At 38.0% G+C, this 15,524-nt stretch overlaps 1 protein-coding gene across 3 annotated transcripts; it reads right to left on the bottom strand.

Moving 5' to 3' along the window:
* Positions 1-274: 274 nt before the first annotated feature.
* On the bottom strand, positions 275-15,157 carry LOC107877859 (alpha/beta hydrolase domain-containing protein WAV2). 3 transcript variants are annotated; one of them, XM_016724636.2, is made up of 8 exons: positions 14,491-15,157; positions 13,162-13,197; positions 12,945-13,023; positions 12,783-12,837; positions 12,582-12,698; positions 11,133-11,297; positions 1,295-1,556; positions 275-714 (listed from the first exon to the last, which is right to left on the bottom strand). In XM_016724636.2, exons 1-8 carry the CDS (start codon positions 14,726-14,728, stop codon positions 689-691), a joined length of 978 nt encoding a protein of 325 aa, XP_016580122.2. In that variant the 5' UTR covers positions 14,729-15,157; the 3' UTR covers positions 275-688. The 3 variants fall into 3 exon arrangements, with proteins under 3 accessions (XP_016580122.2, XP_016580123.2, XP_047271242.1); XM_016724637.2 differs by having other exon boundaries at positions 275-615; positions 14,491-14,959; XM_047415286.1 differs by having other exon boundaries at positions 13,162-13,213; positions 14,491-14,808.
* Between the last annotated feature and the right edge of the window lie 367 nt (positions 15,158-15,524).

Genomic DNA, 15,524 nt, shown 5'->3' with positions numbered 1-15,524 from the left:
TGTTTTGTTGAGATAGTAATTGTACTATGTTCGTTAAGTTATTCATGAGCCATTTAAATAGCTAAAAATACCAAACTTTATGAATGCCTCTCGGGTTAGTCAAAATTTAAGTTTAAATCGACCCGCAACCCGCCCCACATTTGATTTTAAAAAATTACTTCAACCAGCATAGCCTTAGAAATGCCCCGCCCCGCACATTAACATCCCAATTTTCATCCGATCAATTGACTAAAATAAGGTAGTAATAACTAAATAAAAGTTGGAACACGCAGGCTGAAAGTTCACCAATTATAACTCGGTATGAAGATAAAGCAATCACACAAAAAGATGAGTAACCCATTCAGGCGAAAGAATGCCTTCCGCCGGTCACACTCTGGTGGAGTTGGCATTTTACGTTTTTTGCATACTATTGAGACGTTTGAATCCTTATTCATACAACAAGAGTCAGCTGAACCTATAACCGGAGATGCTAGTATTGTTGGTGAGATGCAGTATAAATGAAGACCCTTCACACCTTTTTGCCTTCTAAAAAAGGGACAGCCAAAAATATCCCCAGAAGAACAAATTTGTACGGATGCACTTCCGTTCCTTGATATCACTAAGTGCTCTTGGTCGCTGCATCATCAAAAGAGAAATATTTGAATCCTGGAATCCAAAGTTACATCTGAACTGCCTGAAACTCAAGATTTCAGCTTGGAACGAAATCTGAAGATACTGCAAATGATATCACAAACCATACAGCCACAATTAGCCTAGAAAAGAGTGCTAGTTCATCAGCATATAAACTTCAACTGTTGAGAAACAAATGGCTATGCGAGGTAGCAGGCATTTCATCTTGGAAAGTTAATACTTAAAACAGTATTGTAGTTTCAGAAAGGAGATATAACAGGAGCTAAATCCAAAAAATTAATAGAATTTACCATTCTACGGATTATTATACCTGTTGGGCATCATACTCTCAAATGTCCTCCCAAATTCTATTTTATATGTTGATTTTCAGGATATTAGATTTTAGATATTACAAAATGGTCTACTCCTTAGGCTGATAAAATAGGACATGACTTCCCTTTCAGATATCCAGATGGATGAGTCACACTTGACCGAGTCTTTGATAGAGAAATTTTTTTAGGACAGTTTCACAGGAGTTGGCCGTCCATTTATATATAGGAAGCTTGCACCCTACAGAACTCTAACTATATACATTACCCTCCCTAGAATTATCATCTCTGTCTTAACAAATCTCTTCTTAAGATAATGTAACTAAGATGCCCAGAACCATACAACAGCAACTAACCATTTTGCTTGGAGGACAATTCCTTATCCTTCTTTGAATCATCATCCTTCGTCTCTGGGACAGTTTCTTCCAAAAAATTCTGAATTGTCCTCCAATAGTGATCACCACCTGCCAACCAGGTATCCATGTGCATCCCATTAGGAAATTCCACAAATAAGCACTGCCTGTTGTGTGCAGCTGCCTTTGCATATAACATCTGCATGTGGAATGGTGGAACCATCTCATCTTGTAATCCAGATAAGAAAAGGATTGGTTGCTTGATCTGCACTCAGAAGCATCAGAAAACATAAGCCAGACGTCTGAATTAACGTAAACATAACAAGGACAACAAAGAAAGATAATTTCAATCAGTTTTTATCTCAAAAAGGGGGGTATAAAACAAAACTTCGACCAGCTTCTAGCAACTCAACAAGAAATAAAGAGAAGGCAAGCAGACAGAGTAATTTGACAAAGTTTAAATAAAATCTAAGATGGTTCAGGCCACTATATAATATACATATTCATGATGGATAAGAAACCCTACTATAACCAAAACATGCAAGAACGGTAACGCGATCTCTGAATATCTACATTAATCGCATCTTATCTATGAAATTACAAATATACAACTGACATGCAATTCATGTACAGTTTATAGTAAACATGTTAGAAGATAAAGTTCTTTTTTAGAAAAAAAAAAAACTATTCTTATTAAGGAGCCGTTTAGCCATGAAAACTATTCACTTTTTTCCACAAAGTTTTCATTTTTAATGAAATCCAGCCTTGGCTATGAAAAATCCTTTGGAAAACACCTCAAAACCTGTTTTAACTTTTTCCTATCTCCTCAAAACCTGTTTTAACTTTTTCCTATCTCCTCAAAACCTGTTTTAACTTTTTCCTATCTCACTTTTTGACCATTGCATTTATTTTTCTTTTTTTTAAAATTTTGCACTAACTATTTTGTCTTTATAAAAAATGACCACATTTCTATCAGTCACCAACCAGAAAATTTTAACAAGTGCAGAACTTAAAAAAAGTTTGGATTTTATTAAGCTAACAAAGTGATCACTTTCCAAGAAATTTTAAAAAGTGCAGTTACTTAAGAAATCGCTTGATGTTAACTGAACATACCTATATTAGGTGTCACTTATTTATGCATTTTGTGAAATGGGTGTTCACATGGGAGGTTAAATCTTTGATTATATGCGCTTTTACTTACAAAATCTTGTTTTTTTTCTGGTTTGATTTACAGACTTCTATTGGATTTTGGTTTTTCTGTGTTTCTTTGAAATGGTAAATGGGTATGTAGATAATTAGGCGGCTGCTTTATGTATGATCTGGTTGCCATTGTCTTGGAGAGTTCTCTGTTCCATCTTTGTTACTTCGTTGGTGTTTTTATGTCTGTTTGGACCGATGTTATTTTGATTAAAAGAAAAACATCAATGGCTGTTTGGTCTTGTTAATGTAGATAGCAAATCAATGAAGCCTGCTGACTATTTCTGTGATTCTTTTCCACTAAGATTGCGTAAAAAATATGAGATCCAATTTATGACATTATGTGACTATCCTGTCAGATAAGAATTGGAATAGGAATAGTATATAGAATCCTAGTAGAAATGGGAATAGCATATAGAAACCTAGTAGGAATAGAAGTAGCATATAGAAACCTACTTGGAAAAGGATTGTAATGTAGTGTTTATAAATAGAGTCTCAATGTAATTATTTAGATATACAATTCAATAATATTTTCTCCTATATTTCCCACATAGTATCAAAGCATTGGTGAGAAACTTCAGGAAAAGAAAACACAGCCATCGTGCGTCAATTTTCAATGACTGATTTGTGTCATCTTATGTTTGGTAAGTGTTGTGCGAAAACCAAAACTACCCCGAGGCTCGGAATTCTAGGGTGACCAAACCCCGACAAGAAGCTCCGTAAAACATCACCTCAGGCGCTCTCACGCCCTGATAACAGTGAGATTTTCCGGCAAGATCCGGGTCATGCTCCAAGCGAGTGAGAGCTTTTCCGATCTAGTTTCTGAATTTTTCTTCTTTTGTCGGAGTCATATAGGTATTCCAACCATATTCCTGCAGTTTTTTCCCAATTTCGATGGTAAAATTAGGATTCCGGCAACTTCGTACCTCTTTTCTCCGGTGAGTTTTCCAGCAAGATTTAAATTCTCAAACATCCACATCTCTGTTTCTTGTTGCTTTCAAGTCAAAATTCATACGATGTCTTTAGGGTGTGACATTCCGGATCTGGGTCGTGCTCCAAGTGAGTGAGCTTTTCCGATCTAGTTTCTGAATTTTTCTCCTTCTGTCGGAGTCGTCCAGTTATTCTGACCATATTCCTGCAGTTTTTTCCCGATTTCGATCGGTAAAATTAGGGTTCCGGCGACTTCGTGCCTTTTCTCCGGTGAGTTTTCCAGCAAGATTTAAATTCTTTTTTGAGTCAAAGGTAACTTTGTGTTAACAAAAACTCATCATCCAAGAGATGATGATAGATCTTACAACTCCCAATCAAATGGATTTTCTTCCTAGCGGACTGCCCAAAAACAAAGAAACTTTACAAGTTACCTATTAAATCTACTAGATCTATGGTATCCCCCAATTTCTTGTTTACACCAAAAATAAAGCTAAGGCAATGGCTTTTAATCTTCTGGATGCTGCAACTCTTGCCTTCAAAGCACCTGGCATTTCTTTCTCTCCACAGCGTCCATCAGACACAAGCTGGAATACTCAACCACCAATCTTCTGTTGAACTTCTCTCCCCAATTCCTTTCCAGCTTTTAGAAATTCCAGTGTGGACCTTGGCATTGTCCAGCTGATCCCCAGGATACAAAAAAACATATTCCACACTTTTTCAGCTATGTTACAATGCAGAAATAGGTGGCTATTCACTTCGGCATCTTGGTTACACAAAAAACAGCTAGAGCAAATCTGTATTCCTCTTCCTTGTAGAGCTTCATGAGTTAGGCAAGCTTTTCTGATAATTAACCAAACAAAACAAGCCACTTTCAACGGACTTTTGGCTTTCCATATTTGCTTCCAAGGCCAATTGATTATCTGGTTTTGGTTGTTGTTTCTATTCCAATAGCATGATTTCACTGTAAACACCCCTTTATTGTGAATCTGTCAGATTGGTTTATCGGTAACATTAGAGATTCCAGAATACGCACTCAGTATCTAAAGGAGTCTAGCAATATCTGACACTTCCCCGTCGTTAAGAGCCCTCCTAAAGATTAGGTTCCACCCATGTAGACTCCATAATTGAGCAATTGTATCATTTCTTTGTGAACTTAAGATATAGAGTTGGGGAAACATATTTCTCAGGCGGTCTTCCCTATCCAAAGTCCATTCCAGAAATCAATTTTGGATCCATCACCCACTTTGAAAGTGATATTGGCATAAAATTGATCCCATAACCTCCTGATTGATTTCCATACGCTGCAACCAAAAGCACCTAATACCTCTTTAGTTGACCACTGAATAAATCATTCCATATTTATCAGCTATGAATCTTCTCCAGAGCCACGTCTTCAGTAAAGAACCTCCACAACCATTTTTGAAGTAAGCACTAATTCTGGATGCTGAGATTTTTGATCCCCAAACCCCCTTGACTTCTGTTAAGGGTCAAGATATCCCATTTGACTAGGTTGTAACCCTTTTTCTCCTGGTCGCCTTGCCATAAAAAAGTTCTTCTTAGCTTGTTGATCTTCTTCTCAATGCTCTTCGGGATTGGGAATAAACTCATCATATAAGTTGGCAGGGCATCCATTACCGACGTAATGAGTGTCAACCTGCCCCCCAAAGACAAGTACTGGCTCTTCCACCTAGCTAGCTTCTTATTGCACCTCTCTAGAACTTCACCCGAGACTTATAGTTCTTTATTTTTGGCACTCAAGGGCATTGCCAGGTATTTGGTGGGCAATGAAGCTATTTGGCAACCTAGGTTCCCTGCTAAGATGTGCATATCAGCCACTTGATTATCTGGAAACGTAGAGCTTTTATGCCAGTTGACATGCAAACCTGAAATAGATTCAAAGATGGTTAAGATGGCTCTTAGATGTCTGATCTGAGAAACTTCTGCATCACAAAAAATTAATGAATCATCAACATACAGAAGGTGTGTGATCTCCATGGCATTTCCTCTGTTGGCTTGGGAAATAAAACCACTAATCCACCCATTATCCTTGGCTCTTCTAATCATATGATTCAATCCTTCCATTGCTAGCAAAAAGAGGAAAGGTGATATGGGATCACCTTGTCTCAAGCCCCTCTGTGATTGAAAAAATCCTTCAGCATTTCCATTGATTATAAGAGAGAACCTGACATTAGAAATACAGAATCCAATCCAGTTGATCAATTTGTTGCCAAAACCCATGTCAATAAGGATTTTGAGAAGGAAAGACCAGTTGACATGGTCATAAGCATTCTCAATATCTAATTTGCAGAGAATCCCTGGTAACTTTTGTCCAACTCTAGAATTAACCAGCTCATTGGCCAATAAAGTTGCATCCATAATCTGTCTGCCTTGTAAAAAGGTAATCTGGTGTTCATTAACCAATTTACCCATCACAGTCTTCAGCCTTTCAGTAATGAGCTTTGACATAATCTTGTATACGCCTCTTATCAAACTGATTGGCCTAAAGTCTCAAAGTTCTTCTGCTCCCGATTTCTATGGTATTTATGCAATGAAGGTAGCATTAAATGACTTTTCAAAAACCTCTTTTTGATGAAAGTTTTGAATTGTCAGCAACAGATCATCCATTAATATGCACCAACACTCCTAGAAGAATTGCATTGTGAAGCCATCTGGACCCGGCGCTTTGTCACCATCACACTGTTCAATAATTTAGAGCACTTCTGATTCTGAAAAAGGTCTTAGTAACTCTTCCTGTGAGATCTTACGACAGTCTAGCATCTCAAAAGCTGGTCTCCAAGCTTCTGTGTTTAGTACAGTTTGCTATAGAAATCAATCATAGCCTTTTTGATCCCTTCAGGTGCTTTAATCCTTTTCCCCTGCACCATCAATTCATCAATTGTGTTGTACCTCCTGTGCATTGATGCCATCCTCTGGAAGAACCTTGTATTCTTATCCCTTTGTTTTAGCCAAAGAACTCTGGATTTGTGTCTCCAGGATGTCTCCTCATTTTTTGCTAGGCTTTCCAGTTCCACCGGGATAGTTTCTCTAATAATCATTTCTTCCTCTGTCAAAGTCCAGCTATCTTGTATCAAATCAATCTCAGCCAACTCACACATCAAGCTATTTTTTTCGGTTGATCGACTCTCCAAAATTGGTTTTGCTCCACTCTTTAAGCTTTTGTTTCAACATTTTCAATTTAGAGCTAAGCTTGAAATTAGGGCACCCCTCTACCACCATTTCATTCCACCAACCCTTTATGAGATCATTGAAGCCTTCCACATTGAGCCACCAATTTTCAAATTTAAAGCTAGGTTTTTTCTTCTCCCAATTCCCACACTCCAGTATAATAGGACAATGATCAGATGTCACCCTAGGAAGGACTCTTTGCTTGATATTACTGAAAGATTCATCCCACTCCATAGAGTACAAAAATCTCTCCAATCTAGCAGCACTTTAGACCTCTGAACCAGGAGAATTTTCCTCCGCTCAGTGGAGGGTCGTGGAGTTCCAAGTCTTCAATCCATCTACAGAAATCAGTCATAAGGTTTGTGATTCTATTGCAATCCCTTCTTTCTTCCATGTACCTGATTGTATTAAAATCTCCATAAGTAATCCATGGCCCCCCAGACAATTCTTTGACCGCATCCAATTCTTCCCAGCATTCTAACTTCACTTCTTTTATGAGGAGCATACACACCACTAAGGAATCAAGTAAAAGAGCTTTGAACAGCTTTAAACTTGATAGTGATCGAGTAATGACCAGTTTCCACCAATGCCCTCTCCCATGTCCTGCTATCCTACATTATCAACAATCCCCCCTACTTCCTTCAGCTTTCATAAATTGACATTTCAGCCATCTGCTTGGCCATAGCATCCTAGCAACATTCTCCACATTTTTATTAATTTTTGTTTCTTGAAAACAGTACACATCAGCTCCCCATTTTTGTAAGGAGCTCTAAATCAAATTCCTGTTGGGAATATTATTAAGCCCCCTTAAATTCCATGTGATGAGTTTTATTTTCATTTAAAAGACAGGTTAAAGTATTCTCCCTCTATTTCTAGCCCATTCTACCTCCTCGTTCGAAGTGGACTTCAAATTCTTCAACTCGTTTTTCCCAATTCTCCTGTTTCTAGGAGTTGAATAGTGTTTCCCTTCCTCTTTTTGTCCAATTCAGCTTTTCTCTCATCTGATCTCATTAGAAGAGCTAAAATTTCTTTTTTGAACCCCATGAAAGCCATCCCATAAGTATTGCTCAACTCCAGGATGTGGGAATTAACCTAATTGGATGCTTCTGTTTCTGGTTCCCTTTGATCTGTGGTAGGTTCTAAGGTGGCAACGGAACCGGAATTTTCCGTTCCGGTCCGTTTACTCCGTTTCCGGTGACGTTCCGGTACCGGTAACACAACGGTACCAGTTGCAACCGGTATACCGGTACCCAATGGTCCGGAATACGGTACCGGTGCGTCTATCCAAAAAATTCCGGTAACTCCAGTTCCGGTTGACCCGTTCCGGCGACGTGAAGACCGTTACAATTTTTATTTATTTTAAATTTTGGACATTTGGAATTGTAATATTAATATATTATATTAATAAAATATAATACTATAAGTAATATAAGTTAATATATTATATTATATAAGGTAATTATATAATATAATTTAAATTAAAAAAAAAACGTAAGCAGTCGTCTTTTCCGGTACAGATCCGGTGCCGGTCCGGTCCGATCTGGTTCCACACCGGTAACCAACGGACCGGTGCGGACCAGCAAAAATGACCGGTATTACCGGTTCCGGCGACAAACTCCGGTACCGGTTTCGGTTACACCGGTCCGGTGGTACCGGTTCCAGTCCGTTGCCACCCTTAGTAGGTTCCATGGAGACACGTTCAATATCATGAATATGTTGGATTTGCATGTTGTTTTCCCTTGTATCTTGTCCCGAGTAATCCGCTTCTGGATCATTCGTTTTTGGAGATTCCACAGTTTCAGATATCATTTTTCTGCTCCGTTTTTTTCAGTATGTGTGTGTATTGACTCCCCCTTTGTGTTTTCCTTTGATACAGTCGTAGTCGCCTCGCCTCTGGCATCCAATTCCCAGTTTTTGAAAGCTTCTAGGAATTTTAATGCTAACGATTTGGCCTCCATCAAAGCTTTGAGCTCTCTCCCCTTCAATTCGCATGGAGATTTAGTCTCTAAAGATGCCGCATGTCCTTCAGAGTTCCAGATGTTTTATTTAAGAGAACAAGGCTTTCTCTTTTGGGCCTTCACCCTTTTTAGAGATTAAATGAGATGTTGGGCCACATTTATTCAAGTTCAATGAATCAGCCAAACCACCCAAATTTGAATTCACCTTTCCACACATGTTCCTGACAAGTCACGTGGCTCCACTTCTGAAATACAACTTTTCCTTATGTTATCCTGCAGTCTAATATCTGATGGTTCACCGTTTATAGACCTCTGGGCAATAGGGTTAAGGTTTTGTGGTGCATCGGCTGCCACCCTCATCGGCGCCTCTACCCAGATCGGCATAGAGAATAAAGTTCCGTCGTTTTCCATCGTCACTTCTGTCGGAACATCTTGTCCACCTCCTCGAATTTTTATCCTTGCCTATTTGATGTGATTGCAAAGTTGTCTCTTCCTCTGTCTCAACCCACCCTCCACAGAAGTTTCCGATGGCTAGAAAATAGTTTTTGGGACCAAAGATGTAGTGGGAGCCCAACAATTTTGATCTATACTGTATCTATTTCATTCTTCTCCTCCGCTATCCCAACGGCTGGATTCCACCATTGAAGAAAAATCGGAGATTTTTTCCAGAACCAGTCTCCAGCCATCGCCTGTTCCGCCATGGCCCTGGTTGGGAACTCGAAAAGAAATAGCTTGCAGCCCATCTCATAGATGTTCACACCATGTGCTTTTTTCCAGGGGTAGGTGACCCATCTTCTGACTTCAGCGAGACTAATTGCTTCATTAACAATACTGTCGAATTTCCCCACCAAACTCCTCTTCAGTACTTTGTTTTGTCTTAATGAAGTGTCATTAATGCAGATTTTGCCCCCGCCCCCCTTCTTCATAAATGAACTAATAACCTCTATTTCACCTCCTGGTCTATTCGCCCATTTAATACTTTTAATGGCTTCTGCAAAAGGGATGTTGTCGTCCATCAATCTGTACTTCTCAACGTTAGTGGCAATCTAGTGTTTGAGTGGCAATCTAGTGTTTGTTAATAAACCTTCCAACTTTGTCGGCCATGGAATTCCATCCATCATTGAAGGTTATTTCCAGAATAATAAGCACTGCTCTTCTCATTCCCCTTACGTTAATAGGCTAATATATCTCCCGTACTTGTTGAAGTTTCTAGCACAAAAAATCTCTGAAAAGGCATCCTTTTTTCTCCATCTTTTAACACTATTTCCCATCACCATGGACGCCTCTCGCAATGTCTGAGCAATCCACTCCATTGATTTCTTGCTGAAATAAGTTCCAGTTGTGTTACTTCTTCCTGTTTCAGCCCATTCGTACTACCCCCCTAAGTACCAACTAGTCTTGTTACGTCAAAAGATTTAAGACCAACTGCAAAATAAATGGTATCCTCCATGATTGTGAGAGTAGGAAAGAAACAATGAGAGAGGAGACAAAGAAGAGAAGAGAGAGGGGGATAAGTTCCGGTGATCAAAAGGATCACCGGGAGAGGGAGAGGGTGACCTAGGAAGATCTAAGTCATTGACTTGGGGGTCGTGCCTGAGATAGATGTTGTAACTTTTTTTCGACCTCTTTTCTATCTTTTGGGATAGGATGGAACCAAAAGACATCCAAATCTTTGTTTCTTGCTTCTTTCAAGTCAAAATTCATATGATGTCTTTAAGTGTGATATTTCTGGCTCCAAAAATACTGTAATTGGAAGTTCAAGCCCTGTGGTCACTTCTAAACCATTAATGAGAAGTTCAAATTATTTAGGTTGCGCTTCCTCGGTTGAGTTTTGGTACAAAGATCAAAGTTTCCAAGATCACCTAATGAACAAGGCTAGTGCGGTGGATGAAAGGACAAAGTCTAGTGTGGAAGAAGCGAAAGCCAAAGAACAATGGGACAAGGTTGATGCTCAATCATGTAGTCTGTTAAGGCGATCTATTGATTCCAAGTTGATGCCCTTGTTTCGCCCATTCCAGACATGTTATTTAGTTTGGGAAAAGACTCAAAAAAATATATTTGGTTTCTAGAGCCAAAATGCCTACTAAGAAAAAGGATTTGAAATGTCTTATACATGTTACTACTTTAGAATAGTCTGCAATTAGTTAAACCATGAAATTTTCTCTATCTATCCTAAAAATTATGAACTATTTGCTAAAATGTATATATTTATCCCTCCAAGAACTTATTAACTTCGCAAACTTGAGTCACATTTTTACAACTTTCTCTACCTTTAGAGAAAAGGGCAGCCCGGTACATTAAAACTCCCACTATGTGCAGGGTTCGGGGAATGGCCCCACCACAAGGGTGTATTGTACGCAGTCTTACCTTGCATTACTGCCAAAGGTTGTTTTCAAGGCTTGAACCCGTGACCTCCTGGTCACATGGCAGCAACTTTACCAGTTACTCCAAGGCTCCCCTTCCTCTACCTTTAGCGGACTCAATAAAATAAAAAACTTGACGATTATACTCTTGAGAAAAAGTCAAGTCAATTAAAATGGGACAGAGAGAGTTTAAAGATGTGTCCTCACCTCACCAATGACATCAACTGTATTCCATGGAGATCGAACAACAAAATTAAGAAGTTTGAAACCCTTTGAGCCACTTCCCCCAATGATCCACTTCAAGAATGGCAAGAGAACTCCAGCCATATCCAGGATAGAGGTGAAAGTATTCTCCAAAATGAGCCCAGCGACCTACAATAGTGAGAAAAAGGGGATTTAAATGTCAAAAAACATGTACAAGTTATAAGCACCTTAAGCAATTTAAACACCTTGAAACAGAATAATCGGAAACAAAACCAGAAAGACAGACGCAGAACAGGACGAAACAAAAAAGAGGTGCACACATTCCCCTAAACAAAATAGACAAGGACTCTATTCTATGCACAGCTTGACCAAGAGCGTGCTTAATCAACTATATGTAACTGGCAGCGGAAAAACCTCAAAAATAAACTGATCACCTCACACATCAAACAGGAAATTCAGGAACTTGGATATCAAACAAGAAACCATACTCAAGGTATATCAATTTGAGGATCATCTAAGAAACTTGGGATCAGCTAAAAAATTACTAACAGCATTACCAAAATCTTGACAGTTAGGTCACTCACTTTAAACCATAGAACTACATTAAGGAAAGGGAGATTTTCTTACTTGGCATGTGGAGGTAATGCTTTCTTTAATATCAATGAAGATTCATCTGAACAGTAGACTACTATTACATTCTTTCAGATGCCAAACTCTTCTCCTATGCATGAACTAGATGTAATAATGGATGAAGCTTAAAGTATGTAATCTGGAGTAGGATTACGCAAACTCAGGTTCTGATGGGGTGTAGTACTTAAGACTAGAAGAGCATCATAAGTTTCTAGTTACACAATGAACAAATAAGGACAAAAGAGGATCATGTACTTAATGAACATCACGATCACGGGATAAATCGTACAGGGTATACACCCAAGAGATTAGCATCATAAGTTTACGAGAAGCAGCCTGTAATTCTACATGTATTACATAAAAAATACTATACTACAAGCTAATATCTTATCTTATGGTCAACAGTTTTGGTGCAAAAGAGTTTGTTCGTTACTCTAATGGGAAAAAGAGGTAGCTTTCTTTTTATACTAAAGAAACTATAGTTTTCTTTTTTTTCTTCATCATTTGTTACAAGTTGCCCTCTCATTCTGGTGATAAACTCAGATTTGTTGAGTTATCGCTTAAAAGATTGTGTTCAAACCAACCTCCGTAGAGTGCCTCTAAAGCTATTTACTTCAATCGGGTGGAGCCAAGAGTACCCACAATGAATATAAGTTTGAAAGAAACTTAACAAAGTACCCTGAATTCTTTTTCCGTGATAGAGCCCCTGTTAAACTTAAGTTTAACCAGTAAAAATGAAACTAAACAAATTAGAGATAATCAGGCTCTATAACAATATTAAACCTAACAGCATGACCAAAAAAAAATGAATTGCTACAATACCTTGTCAGGATTGTTTTTGGTAAGAACAGATCCAACAGCTCCTCCAAGTGACCTTCCAAAGACTACTATTCTTGATGTGTCAATATCGTTCCTCTGAACTAAGTGATCCAGTGCAGCCTTTCGAAAAAGACAAGCATAATTATGTAATTTCATAAATAGGGTTTAGGTCAAAATCTATGAAATTGGAAAAGTTAACAAAACCTGAGCATCCTTGGTGATCCCGTGTTGAGAAGGGCATCCATCACTGGCTCCGTAACTTTGTTACAACAAAATTATTAGAAAAAGAAAAAAAGAAAAGACACCAGTAGTATCAAAGTCAACGAACAGACAGGAAACTGACAAATACGAGGAAATGATTTATACCCTCGGTAGGAAAGCATAAAAACATTGCATTGCAGACGTTGCAACATTATGCCAACCATTTCAAGACGGTGTGCAATATCTGCAATTGACTAGTAAAGGATAACCAAACGAGATAGTGTTGGTTTTTACAACATGAGTGCAAGAAGTAGATGAAGGAAAAGGAATGTGGAAACAAGGTCAGTAAATCATTCAAGAAGACACTATAGCAAAAGGATACTTCCTGCATTCTCTTGAAAAAAGATAATAGTTGGACCTGCAAAACCAAAATACTATCTCAAGTTAAGTCACACAAACTAGCAATCAAAAACTAATCGTAAGTGGACAACACATCCAAATTAGTTTAAAATCCTTATAGCATCACTTCCTATATCAGTAGAAAACAATGTGGAAACAACATAGTGGTCCATGCTCCACCTAAGCAGTTAGGTTGCTAAGCATATTGAAGATATTTTAGCTTAAACGCACTTACTGACTTGAGTTGCAAAAGTGGATGTCGATATTGTATTTAGGTTCTATTTTTCCTGTGACAATTGACTAACTAGCAACCTCTGCCACCACAACCATACTTCTTGCCTTGGCAAGAGAATAACCACTATCATACACATTAATTTACAATCCGGATTTAATCTCAGTGAGTAGATATTGATGTGCATCTGTAGCAGTAATCTAACAGTTTGTCACCACTACATTTTGGCAAAACTATTGGCAGTCATAGATAACTACTAACTCTGAACTCTTGAAGCTAAGAACTTATCATTTTACAAGATCTTAGCTCATTTGCACAAACAAATTACCCAAAGAATCAGTTGGAAATTTGAAGAGCAAACAAAGAAAACACATCACCGATGCTTATTTGTTCAATGTTACCCTCGTGTCAGTTTAACAAATTTTGGTAGCAGCTATAAACATTAATCCATAATTGTTATGAATCAAGTCCAGCCCAATATAGATACTAAGATCAAACAAGTAGTTATCGGGCTGAAAAGAGCTATTGGGCCTAGAATAAGCAATAGGGCCACGTTAATTTGGGGTCCAGGTTGAGTAGTGGCGGTGTCATTTAGTTCTATCAAAAGGGGTAATGGTATGTGATTCAGGGATTATGCAAATTGTTGAGTAAAGAGTCTGATTCTGCTCATCTCCATCCTTAGTTTGTGTTTCTTATCCCTTTCTATCTATCGATGTATCTTCTATCTTCTCATCCCTATTTGTTCCTCCTTTAACATTGTATTTCAGTTTAGTATTTCTATTTCCGGTAGTAGTTTGAGTTGAGTTGTAATTTCCTTGTCACTGTTGAAGTAATCGGAGTGTTAGGGAACTGGTTTGCTACAATAATCACCAACTCTCTTGCACAATTCACGTAAAACATAACATAAAATTGTTGTACAACTGCAATTAGGTCAAAGTGAAGCTCAGTATTAACTTAAAATCCCAAATTATGCCAATCTCAGGAGTTTTACAGTCTAATTAGAGTACATAAATCTCAATAAATGCGGAAAAAATGTAATTAGAGATAATTAAACAAGTTTAAGAGAGAGCGGGGAGAGACCTCGGCAGTCAGGGAAGAGTTTGATGAACCAAGCATGAAGACGAACCCCGTCCGAAGATCTGAGCCAAACATCTTCATAGAGAAGCCGAAGCCGAGCGGGAGTAATTGTATATGACTTTGTGAGTCCAGGCAAGACCGGTACATACACAAGTTTTTCCTGAAAGGCGACCAGTATTGCCATCCCGGCCACCACTATCCCTCCTACTCCGTACAGCAACAAGCTCACGTACGACACCATTTCTTTCTTTTTTTTCTCTAATTGGGTGTATGTCGTGCGTGCGAAATCCGTATTAGCGAATTGGAGGAGGAAAGTGAGTTAAAAGAGTGAAATTCTTATGGAATTGTTGTTTACTGATTTTCACACACCCTCGGAATTTAGTGATTCGACGACCGCGTTTGTTGGGCACTTGCTTGTTTGTATCATTTAATCTCTTATTGATGAGCTAGTGTACTATTTCGCGTTTTGCGCGATCAATAAAATATTTTTTATAAATAATAGATACATATAAATACACAAAGTAAAACATGACAATAAACATAATTATCTTAAATTTACTGAAAAATAAGAAAGAGTGAAAATTGGGGGGAAGCATTGTCACATATTTTTTCCTCGATCTTCTTTTTCTCAAGAAGGCAACATGTTTATTGGAAGATGAGGTGAACATCCAACTAAACCATATTTTCATGACATAATAAATATATGAAATACTAAAGAATAAATATAAATATTCTCCTTTTATGCCTAAACACAAAAATAGATATATGAAAATGTCAGGAAAAAAAATTACTCCCTCCGTTTCAGAATAAGTGAATTGTTGGAGTATTTATTGGTGTTTCAAAATAAGTAAATCATTGAATTTTTTTCCAAATTTGCCCTTATGATTTGACAACCAATTAACTTTTGAAAGGATATTACAAGGTCAACTTTTTCTTTTTTGGAGTAAAAATGAAAAGTTGTGTTAAATTTATGTCTTTAATGCTTTTTTTATGTATACCAAAATCCAACAATTCATTTATTATGAAACGAAGGGAGT

Source organism: Capsicum annuum, chromosome 7, assembly GCF_002878395.1.
Source record: "Capsicum annuum cultivar UCD-10X-F1 chromosome 7, UCD10Xv1.1, whole genome shotgun sequence".
NCBI classification, from domain to species: domain Eukaryota; kingdom Viridiplantae; phylum Streptophyta; class Magnoliopsida; order Solanales; family Solanaceae; genus Capsicum; species Capsicum annuum.
This window is presented reverse-complemented; position numbering and strand designations above follow the sequence as displayed.